This window comes from Zingiber officinale, chromosome 5B, assembly GCF_018446385.1.
Source record: "Zingiber officinale cultivar Zhangliang chromosome 5B, Zo_v1.1, whole genome shotgun sequence".
In the NCBI taxonomy this organism is placed as follows: domain Eukaryota; kingdom Viridiplantae; phylum Streptophyta; class Magnoliopsida; order Zingiberales; family Zingiberaceae; genus Zingiber; species Zingiber officinale.
The window spans coordinates 101730911-101744476 of NC_055995.1; the positions used below are offsets into that span (position 1 = coordinate 101730911).

At 35.9% G+C, this 13566-nt stretch overlaps 1 protein-coding gene across 1 annotated transcript; it reads left to right on the forward strand.

Moving 5' to 3' along the window:
* The first annotated feature begins 834 nt into the window (after positions 1-834).
* LOC121985211 (probable folate-biopterin transporter 4) lies at positions 835-6731 on the forward strand. Its single transcript, XM_042538517.1, has 7 exons — positions 835-1152; positions 1302-1429; positions 3699-3920; positions 3989-4435; positions 4539-4736; positions 5884-6021; positions 6262-6731. Exons 1-7 carry the CDS (start codon positions 1069-1071, stop codon positions 6521-6523), a joined length of 1479 nt encoding a protein of 492 aa, XP_042394451.1. The 5' UTR covers positions 835-1068; the 3' UTR covers positions 6524-6731.
* The last annotated feature ends 6835 nt before the right edge of the window (positions 6732-13566 follow it).

The following is a 13566-nucleotide window of genomic DNA, read 5'->3' on the forward strand; positions in this document are numbered from 1 at the left end:
GCAAAATAATTAATATTTTTAAAAAATAATTAAAATTTTAAATTAACTTAACCAAACTTCTCAATTCTATCTATTATTTTAATTTAATCAAAATTTTAATAATCCCAACCCATGGGAACTGTAGCCAATGGACTCGCAATCGTAGCCGGACTGCCAGTGGCAGCCTGGCAGCTGTACCTTTGCGATTTTAATTTTTTGTACGAAATATATTATGATTACTTATCTCAAAAAATAACAAATTTAGTTAGCTCTGGTGATCCGATTGTATATAATTTTTCTGCACAATATTTTTTAAGTGTGTATGTCATTTTAAGGAAAAATTATCTATAATTATATGAAATTATGAATATATGAGTGATAATCTAAATATTTTACTGCTGAACCATAATCTCGGGGCTATGATTACCTGATCTCCAGACTACTATGTTGAGTGAAATTTTAATAAATGATTTTCCTTTCAAATAGTACGGTGCATCTTGAAAACTCCCTAAAATAAGACTGAAATATATTTCTTTTCATTTTCCCGCTATTCTCTATTTTGTCATTCTCTCTTGGCGAGGATTTATGTAGACGCGCCATTTTGTATCGACGTCCAAAGTGGCCATTATAATTTAAGTCTACGATTATTGTTGGCAATTATGCTATATTTAGCTCAAAGGGTAAAAACGAGAAAGCGTGGAAAAGAAAGAAAAATTGATAAGGAAGGCAAAGAAATAGGAAAGAGAGAAAAGAATAATTGCACTTTTATTTGGATAGTATTCACACCCAAATTGTACCCTTAATTTTACTGTCAGATTGACGACTCATCTGCTCCACGACCACCGACTTGGCGAGTAAACAATAAAAAGGGTAACGCACGGTTGGAAGCGAGGGAGCGTTTCTGGAGTCTCTCGGTCCATTTTCTTCACGATGCGTGAGGGGGACGAAGAGGGGACGAACCGAAGCCAATCCCCAAGGGGAAGACGAAATCTCCGGAGCAAATATTCCTCGTCATCTCGCCGTCAAGTGCATTCTTGATTCGTTCGTCCCCCAGGGCTGCGTTAGTTGAGCACCGCGCGGCAGATCGAGATGTGGATTTCCTGGGCGACGCGGATGCGGGCCTCCTTCGGAGCTTCCTTCCTTTGGCTTGTCACTATGGTCTACTTCAATCAGGTTGCCTTCCTTTGGCTCTTATTTCCGACCGTGTAGAGTAGGGCTTCTTTGTAGATTCGTTCTTGTACCTGCCTTTTTGGTAGTTTTCATCGATCTTGTTTCTCTATGAAAGACGTAATTTCGATCGTCTTTTTTATATACTTTGGCAGGGTTTCAGATCCTTTGTGTGGACTGCAATTTCTTACCAGATGAAAGACGTCCTGAAGTTATCGCCGTCTTCATCACAGTTTCTAGTTTCTGTTGCTCATTCTCCATGGAGTATCAAACCAATTTATGGGTAACCACTTAACCCTCTTGTGTTTGGTCGTTCGAAGGATCTTATTTCCTGTTGTTTTCGTTGTGATTGGTACTTCAAGTAACACTTACAGACAAATGATCTGCATTTTATGTTAGCAATCACAATATGTAGCCAATTTATCTTATAAAAATGTTTTAGTAATTCCTCCCGAATAAACTGTTTTAGTAATCTGTATGCAGTTCTAATTCACGACTCTTTTGTTGTTGATGTGCATGTTATCGTGAGCTTGCTAACAGTTAAATTATACTAACACGACGTGTTTATTTCTTTTGGAACACTAAACTTTAAATGACTCGGTCTTTTGTATATTTTCTCATAATAAATACACATAGCTGAACTCACAAGAACATTTGGGCATCATGTGTGAGATCATACTGTTTCTGATATTGATGCACGAAGGTGCATAACTTGTTGAGCAACACAAGGCAAATATGTCAGTATAAATTTCTTAAAACATAATGTATCATATCAAATTGTTTCCATATTTGTGATGCTGCTAAATGCATTTCTATTACTTACATTTGTATTGCTTGTATGAATTAGCTTATCCGCCCAAATCAAAGAATAATGGAAAACAAATGTGAAACAAGATTGTTCTCATGGTGATAATTGTTTTTTTCTTGTTACCTTGGATTGGTCATAATGATTGATAATTAACAACTCATATAGTCCCTAGGATGTGAGGCCTCGTATAAGGATCTTATCCTATCATTGAATTCTATGCAGGAATATATAACTAGTAATTTTGAGATATTTAAAATTACTATGGACATAAATTTCTCTATCTTGAATGTGTTTCTCTATGTATTTGAAGAGTAACCTTGTGCCAATTGTCATTTTGGGAAAACAAATATCATAAGAGATCCAATCTTCATCCAGATTTATTATGTGACATGCCAATCCCAAATTTGGAAAAATAGAGTTTGACGAAGATGAATTATTATGTGGCCCATATCATCCAAAAATGCAGATTCTTCTTCATTGGTTGGTTAGTAGCTAGATTCTTCTTCATTGGTTAGTAGCTAATTGAAATGATACAAAATTGTTATCATCAATCATCACTGCTGAAGACACTGGAATGTGGAAAGTCACTATTTTGTGATCTAGGTCTTTATTGAAAGTCTCATTGAGCCGAGTCGTGCATGTATGGAAGAGCCAAATGCTTCTTCAATTTTGTTCCTATCATAGCCGAGCCAATTATGTCTTAACTAAGACCTCACCTTTGTAGTAAAGAACCTTACCTATTGTCCAAGAACTTGTAGAACTTGTGAGAGAACTAATGGTCTAGGCCATAGTTTGAAGTATTATTTCTCGTCTCCACACTTATCGTGAGCCTTATATAAGCAACCATATTGACCTATACTTCAAGAAACATTTTGGAGCATATGGACAAAGAAGGTGAAAAGAGAAATAAACCTCTTATTTGTGTAGGATTTGTAAATGAAAGGCAAAACTAAGCTGAATAGTAGATCCTATGCTAGTAATTAACTCAAATTTCAGCTTGTTTTAATGTAAATGTTATACAAAAACTTATAACAAGTACATTTTGATTGTGAATTTGTTTGTGGGCTTTTATGACTGTGTATTAATTTCCTGTAAAATGAACTTAATTACCAAGAAATCCTAGTTTTATGTGCTGTTTATGTAAATCACTTTTTTGTTTAAATTGTATATCTATATATAGAATGTTTAGATCATAATTAATAAATACTTAAACAAGGTTATATATATATATTCTGCTTGATCTAAAATTTAGCTTTATTAGTGTGCATTTTTCTCGTTGTTGAGCTTTTTCACAAATTTTAACAAGCTGAAATCACCTGTATCTACTTCCAGCTTAATTAATGATTCTTTAAAAGTGTGAAATTCTTTGAGATGGTTGCAAATGGTTTTTGTTCATGTTTCATTAATGGTTGCAGATGGGCTGTTTACTTTTCAAGAAAGATGAACAAAATCAAGGTTTTCTATATCAATCAGATATTTATTATCTCATGTTATGCTCTTTTATGCTGTCTATTTTCACAGACAGTGATGAGTTTTGATTGAAAGAGGAAATCATGATACATATTCTCTATTAATCCACAAATAGTTCTGATTGAAACAATAAATTATGGTTGACCTGTAATGATTGTGTATAATTGTATAAATTGCAAAATTCTAAATTTTGAAGAGAAATTTCTACCAATCACATCTATGATGTAAATCTTTTATATATACCAATTTCTTTATTACTTTGTTTTTTTTGCAGAATACTGTCAGATTGTATTCCTATAAATGGAAGGAGGAGACTTCCTTATTTAGTTATAGCCACAATTTTATCTCTTTTACCTTGGCTTGTTCTTGGTCTCGTGACTTCTGCAAGGAGCTCAGGCAATTTGTTTGCTGCTTTTTTGACAGTACAAAACCTGGGGTCTGCCATGGCAGATGTTGTTGTTGATGCTATGGTTGCAGAGGCTGTTCATTCTGAACTGTATGCGTATTTGCATGTTTTTTTAACAATCCTCTAGTAATTCAAACTAATAGGGTTATTTTTGGCAGGGCAGAATTTGCTGGCGATCTTCAATCATTGTCGTGGTTGTCGATGGCCTTAGGAGGAATTTTCGGAAGCTTGTTAGGAGGATACACCTTATCTCAACTCAGAATTGACACAATATTTCTACTTTTTTCAATTCTTCCAGCCATTCAGCTCTTGTCATGCTCTTTAATCAAGGAGTCTCCATTGGAATCCGATGGAGCACAAAACCATGATAGTAAAACTATGAAATTCAAAGATGATGTAGACCACTCTAACAGAAAAAATTCTTTCATTAAAACATCTAAGACATCCAAGAGAAAAAACAAGCGTAATAATGACAATAAGAGAATAAACTTAAAATATGAGAGTCCTATTAGGCAGCCTCGTTCACGACTTGAGAGATACTGTATATCTCTGAAATCAGCTATTTGTAATTTGGTTGGAACCTTCAAGCAGCCTATCATCTTAAGGTAGATGAAGATTCCTGTAGTCTGTTAATTTACTTCTCCTTCTATACCCCATTTCCAATATAGGTTCAGTATCTACTTTATTTTTGACTTGTGTGAATGCCAGACCTATGGCCTGGTTTTTCTTTTCAAACATTACAGTTCCAAGCCTCTCAACGGTTATGTTCTATTACCAGACTGAGGTTTTGAAGTTGGAAGCATCTTTTCTCGGTACTGCACGTGTGATTGGGTGGATTGGACTAATGCTTGGTACATATATATACAACAGATATTTGAAGCACAAGAAGCTAAGAGAAGTCCTCTTGTAAGTGAAGAAAGCTACTCATAGCTTTCTGTTTTACCAAGATCTCAGATTCTTATCTTTTTTATGTTAAATCATTTATGAAGATTTTGCCATGCTTTCTGTTTGTATATGATCAAAGAAATAGTTCTGTTATTAATAAATGTTGTTGAACCCCATGCTAGTTCATGATCAAATCACTTTGCAGTGTTTGAGTAAGATGATCGGGTTTGATGTAGAGTTGTTTCTGATATTTATACTGCCATGCCACTAGATGTTAAGTCATAAGTGATCTAATTATGTTCCTGAATCATTCCTTGCACATAAAATACCACTTCTCCATTTTTTTACCCAATAGCCATAAAAATGATATGGTGTTTAAATTGGATAGCAACTGAAGTTGCTGATCTGGTAATTGATTACAAACACATTTTCATCTATCAGAAATAAGAATATTATGCTTTTTCTGAAACTGGAAGGACCAATATGAACACTAAAATCTAAATGATAAAATCTGACAATTTTGCAATAAGGTTTTTTCTATGTAACAACATACAAACATGAGTGACTAGGAATCCAGTCTTAGAGATAACCTCTGTAATTTTTTGTGTCTGCGTGCTTAATTCCTTTCAAATCAACATCACTATGAGTCACAATTGCACCAGCTTCTACCTATCATATGAAAATCAAGTTGGTATCTTATATATCATATAGTTGAAGGTTAAAAAACCTTTGTAGACATATATGGTTCATCGGGCATTGTAATGTCATGTAGTTGAAACTGAAACAACTTTTTAATCTTTTTTGGTTTCATGCAGAAAACTTAATAATGATAATTTTCTGACTTCAGAGTTTATTTAATTGCATGTCATTTGTGCTTGAGAAGTTTTTAAGTACATAAAAATAGTCTATAGTTTTCTGTGAATTTTTCTTAAAAAGTGTTTGGTGCTAAACTAGAAGAATAGAAAAAAACGAGCATATAGCATATACAAATGTTCCATCAGAATTCTGAAACATGTTAGCTTAAAGTTTGTTTAATTATGATGTAAACCTGAAAAGCTGAAAAATATAAAATTTAACATTCTAACATTAAGTACTTATGTTTTTTTTTGCCTTTATAAGAAAATTAGGTAACTCATGTAGTAATCTTTTCCATGAATGACAATGACAGGATGGCTCATGTTGGACTTGGGATTGGATGTCTTCTCGATATCATTTTAGTATCCAAATTGCATAATCAGTTGGGCATACCAGATAAACATGTGGTTCTTTGGGGATCAGCTTTCAGTGACACAATCCGGCAATTCAAGTACTTACTAACCTTTTCTTGTTTCCTCATCTTATTCTTTATTTCATATATCTTATTCCTTAGATGCATATAGTTTATGGAATATAAAATTTTCTCACAGCATCACTAGGAAATTACACGATAAGTCACATCATAAAAGCTTGTGCAGTGATTACATTTTAGAATACAACTAACAAAAAATGGTGCAAAAAGTTACAGATTTGGATTTTGTCATATTTTTATGATGGTTTACTTGTGCAGGTTGATGCCATTTCTGATACTCTCGGGTCGACTATGTCCCCATGGGATTGAAGGAACCCTTTTTGCACTCTTTATGTCCATAAACAACTTGGGTTCCACCTTGGGAGCATTCTTAGGTGCTGCTTTGGCCTCAGCGCTGAACATATCATCGGACTCTTTTCATAACCTGATCTTTGGCATTTCTATTCAACTATTGGCCACTCTGTTCCCCATATCCTTTCTGTTTTTGATCCCTAAAGAAGCCACAGGATTAGCATCATAATCAGACAAAGATATCTTAGATGAAATTGTAGCGAAAAGATGTTTTTTTCCCATAGTTCAAGTTTAGAGGTTGCGAAGCATTATTCTTGTGGTAGAAAACTAATGCATTGTTCACCTCCCAAATCTATACGCTTGCTTCTTTTTTTCTTTCTGAAATGAGAATTACTGAAGGAGTATACAACTTCAATTGCAAAATCCAGTTATTTGTATCGTCGACTCAATCTTCATCACTAAATGCTTTTATTGTAGGAGCTTATTCGAATAAGCTTTTGTTTAAATTTTCCAAATCAGCATGGAAAGCCTCAGATGATTCACCACGTTATTAGATCCATGAAGCCTCTTTGTCCAAGTCAGGATATTCATGAACAAAATTTGTTAACAATTCATAAACAAACATGTTTATTAATTTATCTAAATTATAATTACAATCGTTGATTTTTTATTAAATAAATCTTGTGTTGGACAATTATGTCTAACGTCTTAATCAAGGGCATTTTAAATTTATTTAAATATAATTATTTGTAAGAATTTATAACTGTCAAAAGTGTTAAACTTCATGGTGAATTTGATAATTGACACGTATTTGAGATAAACACTATTTTAATTAACACTATTTGAGATAAACATGACAACTTAAAGTATTGGACATAATATCTTAATTATTAAAACACAATTTAAAAGGCAATTTGTGCTTTAAAACAATATCATCAAACGTATTGGAGACAGATTTGTCAACTATTAAAGGAAAAGTTTATTTGCAACCAACTTCTGTCTTGTAGATTACTGTCGTTCACATATATGAGACAACCAATGTTATATATCAACCTTTTGTTAGTAAAACAAATAATTTTTGGCTTAAATTCTGTCCAAGTTGATTTGTAAATTTGTTTGCACTTTGACAAGATCATATTAGTGGTAAACCCCATGTTTTTAGTTCAAAATTCTATCGTAAACTAAACTCATTTGCAAATCAACTCATAACAATTGCCTCATTAACGTCCAACTAATTCTAAACTCAACTTGCAATTTGAAAATTCTGAAATAATTTTATCCACATGTATGAGACCACTATAAGCACACATGTCAACTTTCTATTGATTTAAAAACATCTCTTTCATCACTTGCTTGGACAACCGGCCCAAAGCAGTCCTATGGATAGCTCTGCTCTTCCTAGATGGCACCTAAACCCGAGTCAAGCAGTACATAGAAATCAAAGGCGCTCTAATAGACACAGGAAGTGATAGCCCCGGGATCAGACAGATTTGGAGCCAAATATTTTACCGCTATATGGGAGACGATTGGGATGCATTACATAGCAGCAATTCAGGAGTTCTTTCATTCTGGAAAATTACTTAAACAATAGCAGCACTTCAGACTCCGCAGAGCAGGGAAGTGAACAGAATTGCATAGAAATGATACCCTCCTTATCTCCGACTCTTGCAAGTTATAGACAAAGTGTGTGAAATTTACAGGTCCGAACAGCTCGCTTCTCATGTGAATGTTGAAGCTAGCCTCATGGAATATTAGGGGCTTCCATAAATCCCTTAAACATGGGGTGGGGGTGCAACACCTTATCAAACAAAAAGATATTCAAATGATGATGTTTATCGAAGCCAAGCTCAATGAGGATACTTTGGATATCATCATGTAAAATAAATTCTCAAATATGAGAATGACAAATAACTTCACTTATTCTAATCGAGGTTATATTTTGCTCCTTCAGAATATGCACAAGGTTTCTTTGGACGTTCTTATGACATTAGATCAATATATACATTGTTAGTTGTGTTGCTCAATTATGAGTCAGTTTTCATGGTGACTATTGTGCATGGCTTGCATTCTATTGTGACACAACGACCCCTATGGAATGTGCTCATTCTCCTTGGGGAGATGATAGATGAACTTTGGCTCATTATAGGAGATTATAACTCATTATTAACAGGCCCAAGACAAAGAAGGTAATCAAGTGGTTACCGATTATGAATTGCAAAATTTGGAACATTTTGTTTATACTTGTGGCTTAGTCGATCTTCGCTCCATTAGATGTTGATTAACATGGAGTACTGGATTGGTTTCTTGGAAGCTTGACAAGGCTATGATGAACTCACATTGGCTTATAGCTGACTATGAGAGTTGTGGATTTTACACCTCTCGGATGCATATCAGATCACTCTTGTGGTATAGTTTCAACACTTATAAGAGAAATGGATGCAATAAACCATTCAAATTTTATAATATGTAGACAATACATTATAGGTTTCAAGACTTTGTGGCAAATTCATGGGATGATCCCGTCTCCGGATATGTTGAATATGTACCCAAGGTAAAGCTTACACGACTAAAGGAGAAGCTACAACAACTTGATGAACTTCATTTCCAACACATCTGGGAGCAAGCTCTAAGAGCCAAATCAGTTCTAGAGGATGCCCAATGAAGCCTTCTATCTGAAGCTGAATTCCAAGTGATTATAGGATGATGAGAAAAAGAATCACAATGCTAACAGAGGCGGAAAAACTTTTCTATCAATAAGGAGTAAAGAGTATCTGTCTCAAGAATAGTGATAGATGTACAAAGTTTTTTCATTACTTGGTGAAACATAACAACAAAAGAAATATCATCATCACACTCACCAAGCAATCTGGGGAACAAACTAGTTTGGATGAGGTTTTTGAAAAGTTTGTGGGGGGAGGGTACTTTCACGATCTATTGGACAAAACTAGCCAAATATATACCTTTGGATAGCGCCAACTTCATTTGTAGCTGGATGTCCCAAGCCCAAGCTATAGACCTAACTGCTCCAATCACAACAGAAGATATCAAGGAGGCTCTCTTTGATATTGGGGTCGATAAAGCTCCTGGTCTGGATGGTTTCAATGCAAATTTCACACAACGGCTTGAGACAAGATTAGTGATGATTTTGTAAATGCGGTAAGGGAGTTATTTCATCATGGGCAACTTCTTAAGTAGTGAATCATACCTCGATTACTCTTATTCCTAAATCTAATCATTTTTTAGTATTTCTAATTATAAGTCTATTTCGTATTGCACGGTCTTCTATAAAGTGATTTCTAAAGTGTCAGTGGCACGACTGGCAAGTGTTATGGATAGTTTGTTGGATTGGGCGCAAGTGGTTTTTGTTAATAACCGGTCCATTGGAGAGCATATTCATCTATCCCAATAACAATTGAGGATGTATGCTCATAAGAGAATCTCGCCAAGGTGCAATGATTAAAGTTAATCTCTGGAAGGCCTTTGATATGGTTCATTGGGGTTGCCTTATGCCCGACCTAGTTGGTTATGGTTTCCCCCCATCAATTTGTGGATGAATTCATGAATGCATTAGCATGGTATCATATTTGATTAACATAAATGAAGAGCTACATGGCTTCTTTAGTGGGAGAAGAGGTTCAAGGCAAGGTGACTCACTCTTCCCCTTGTTGTTTAGATTATGTTTGCAGGTTTTCTCGTATTCTATGAAATAAGTTTCAAGAATGGATAGTTGTCATTCTCATCCTATGTGTACGGGGGGTAAAACTCATTCACCTAGCTTATGACGATGACTTATTATTGTTTGTGAGGGAAGATGTCTCTACTTTGAACCTCATCATGAGTTGTTTGATGGATTTTGGTGACAAGGAAGGCCTTAGGACTAACTCATTGAAATCTAACTTGTATGTGTCCGAAGTTGATGAGCAAATGCGTGAGCAACTATTCTACATTATTGGTTTTCAGGAGGGGTTATTTCCTTTCTTCTATCTTGGTATTCCATTAGCTACAGAGAAACTATGAATTGCAAATTATGGAGAACTTCTTCAGGCTATCACAAAGAAGGTAACCACTTAGCCAAAGCATACACTTTCATATACCAACCGGTTGGAGTTGATACAATCGATATTTCAAGACGTTGAATGTTTTTGGCTATCTATTATTCTAATGCTTAGTGGTGTGATTGACAAGATTTATGGGATTTCTTGATTTTTTATATGGTCTACAAAGCATTCACCAATCTCTTGGGCAACTATATGTCTACCAAAAGATGAAGGAGGATATGGGTTACGTGATTTGCAAGTATGGAATACAACTCTCCTATGTAGAACTCTATGGAATATACAAAATCGAAGGGAGTCTCTTTGGGTACGTTGGGTTTACCACCACTACCTCCAACTTGTGGATTTTTGACATTGGAGGAGTAGGCCTTCGGATTCTCCACTCATTAAGCATTTATTTTAGATTCGTGACACTCTTTTGGAGCACACTACCTTAGTATGGGTGATAAACATGAAACTCATTGAGTGGTTCGCGGTGGAGTAGGTCATCTTTGGCCTAAGAGTTTTTTCGTCCACGAATACCCGAAATCCCTTAGTTTTCGGTGATATAGAAGTCATGTATATTACCTAAGCACCGCTTCATAGCTTGACTATTTACTTACGAGAAGCTAAGTACATCAGACAACTTGTCTTATGAACCAAATAAGATGTGTGTCCTATGCCACCAATTTGAAGAGTCCAATACTCACATCTTCTTTGATTATGCTATTGCTAAGTCTTTTTTGATACGCTAAAAAGATGGTTGGATATTAGATTCAAAATCACTAGCAAGAGCAGTTTTTTTGATGTTTTTCAGCACCACTACAATGGGAAAGGATGACATACCAAGGCGTGATATCTTATTATAGCTTCGATGATTTATTGAAGCATGATGTCGTACTGCAAGTCCACATTGCTGTCAAGTGATAAAAAGATTTCTATCCCACATGTACTATTGATTAAGTAATAATTAATTTCGTATGGTAAATTATCTAGACGTTCGAAGGTTGGTTGGTCTAGAATGCAAGAGAGAAAGAGAGAGAGTAATGAGATTGAGAGGGAGAAAGAGAGAGAAAGGAAGAGAGAGTTGAGAGAGAGAGGGAGAAAGAGAGAGTTGAGAGACAGAGGGAGAGAGTTGGTTTGGGGAAATGATTCTAGGATTTCAGTTTTAGTATGATGTAAGTTAATGTCCCTATGAATTGTTCATCTACTTAACTCTATATTTATACTCGTGTAGGGATTCTAACTAAAGTCTGACATAATTCTGCATAAGTCGCATCGCAGAGTTAACACCAATTCTTACACCATTAAGTAAAGAAGTAACTCTAGAAAGTTTGGTTAAAGGGATACCCTAGGGCACCCGATCATACGATCGCTAGAGCTATCTAATGTACTTCCTAACGATCGATTAATGATAAGAATTAGAAGAGATAACCTAGAAAGTCTGATTAAAGGGATACCCTCTGTTATAGGGCCCCCTGGTCATACGATCACTAGATTACATAAGTCACATCTTAACATTAATTTGAGAAAAACTACTAAAACTCTAATTAGTCTATCTAGTAAAGGATTGGTCCATATATCAAGTTTTTCAGAAAGTAGGACTATATCGATGTCCTCTATAACTAAGGGAAAAGTATGTAAATACCATGTGCTAGTTTTGATGTGATTGGATAAGTTAAGTTTGGTTCTGTTGTTATTTGATCCTTGTGTCTAAGTTTGCAGGAATTTATTAGTGCAGGGAGCACTAGACGATCAAACCTATGTTTTGATTGTGGCAAAGGGTCCAAAGTTAAGGTTACTTGTTATCTAACAAAGTTGAATGAGTTTTTAGAAAAGTCCTAAATGTTCTTAGGTAAAAGTCCTAGTTGATTATAGGCAAGTGGAAAAAACCTAGGAGAGGTAATCCTAGGTCCTAGGGAGAGGTAACCCTAGGTGGTAGAAAGTCCTAACTACGGTTAGATAAGGTGAAGTCTTGGCGGGTTGAGCACTGTGGACGAAATCCTAGAGTCGGGTACTTTAGGTGAAAATCCTTGTAGTCTCGGATCAGGTGAAAGTCTGGACAGGCCGTGGAGCGGACATTCAGTATGAAGATATGAAGTCTCAGATGCTAAGCAAAAGTCCAGACTGTCTGAATGACCTGTCTAGTAAAAAAATAAATTCTCCTGAGAGGAGTAAGTGAGGACGCATTCCCCCCGAGAAGGGAACAGTAGGTGTCAGTTCAACCTAGAGTCTCAACGAAACTCAAAGTCAGAACCGGACAGTCAGAGGCTATCAAATTCATGTTTTACATATATTTTATACTGACTGGACTAACTTTGTTTTGCAGGAAAATAAGTTGCTAAAAAAGTCAGTCTGAACGCCCGGAATGCCAAGACTTATCTCGTCGCTAGTTGGGAGCGCGCTGATTGGACGGGATGGCATCACGGTCCAGGCGTCCGGAAGGGATCCAGGCGCCCGAAATAGTCTATATAAGCAGCATTCAACCAAGAGCCAAAAACACAACTTGCATTTGCAATTACTTTCTTGCGTCCTGCTCCAAAGACGTTCCTGCGACTTCACAACACGACTCCGACCACCGAGTGATGCTGCTCTAACGACTGAGAAACACAACTCCGGCAACAGAGTGACGGGACTCCAACAACTGAAATCACAACCTTCTAGATCCCCAGAAGTTGTTGGTATACTTTTAATTATTACACTTAAATTATAAATCCATTGCATTCGTCTTTGTAAAGATTTGTCGAACTGATAATGAATTGCCTAACGAAAGCAGTCAACGATCGCGGACCTTGGAATAGGCCTTTGGGCCGTTAGTTTGTTCATGCAACTATAATTCACAAAATAATTCATCTAGCTTTAATTTTGAGAGATTCCTTGAAACCTTATAGGCATCTACCATCGATGCCCATAGTGAGTTTCGAAGGAACGAGTTCAGAGCGTACCTGATAACGTCACGATTCTCGAGTTGATGTCCAATCATATGCAGGTCGTTGAGGATATCCTTGATCCTCAGGCGTAGTTGGCGTGCAATTTCTCCATCTTGAATTTTGATATTAAATAAAGAATTCAATAATAGATCACGCTTCATTACCTTTGAGTTAGTAGTCCCTTTGTGTAGTTCGATTTGCTTGTCTCATAGCTCATTTGCATTCTCGTGCGGGCTAACTCGGTTAAGTTCTTCTTTCATAAGTCCGCACTGGATCGTGCTCAATGCTTTTGAGTCAATTTGGGATTT

Bases quoted from the DNA above. Each gene is read 5' to 3' on its own strand.
- LOC121985211 (XM_042538517.1), top strand. From the start codon at position 1,069: ATGTGGATTTCCTGGGCGACGCGGATGCGGGCCTCCTTCGGAGCTTCC. The intron at 1,153-1,301 runs GTTGCCTTCCTT...ATACTTTGGCAG, and splicing joins CTATGGTCTACTTCAATCAG to GGTTTCAGATCCTTTGTGTG. The intron at 4,737-5,883 runs GTAAGTGAAGAA...TGACAATGACAG, and splicing joins AAGCTAAGAGAAGTCCTCTT to GATGGCTCATGTTGGACTTG.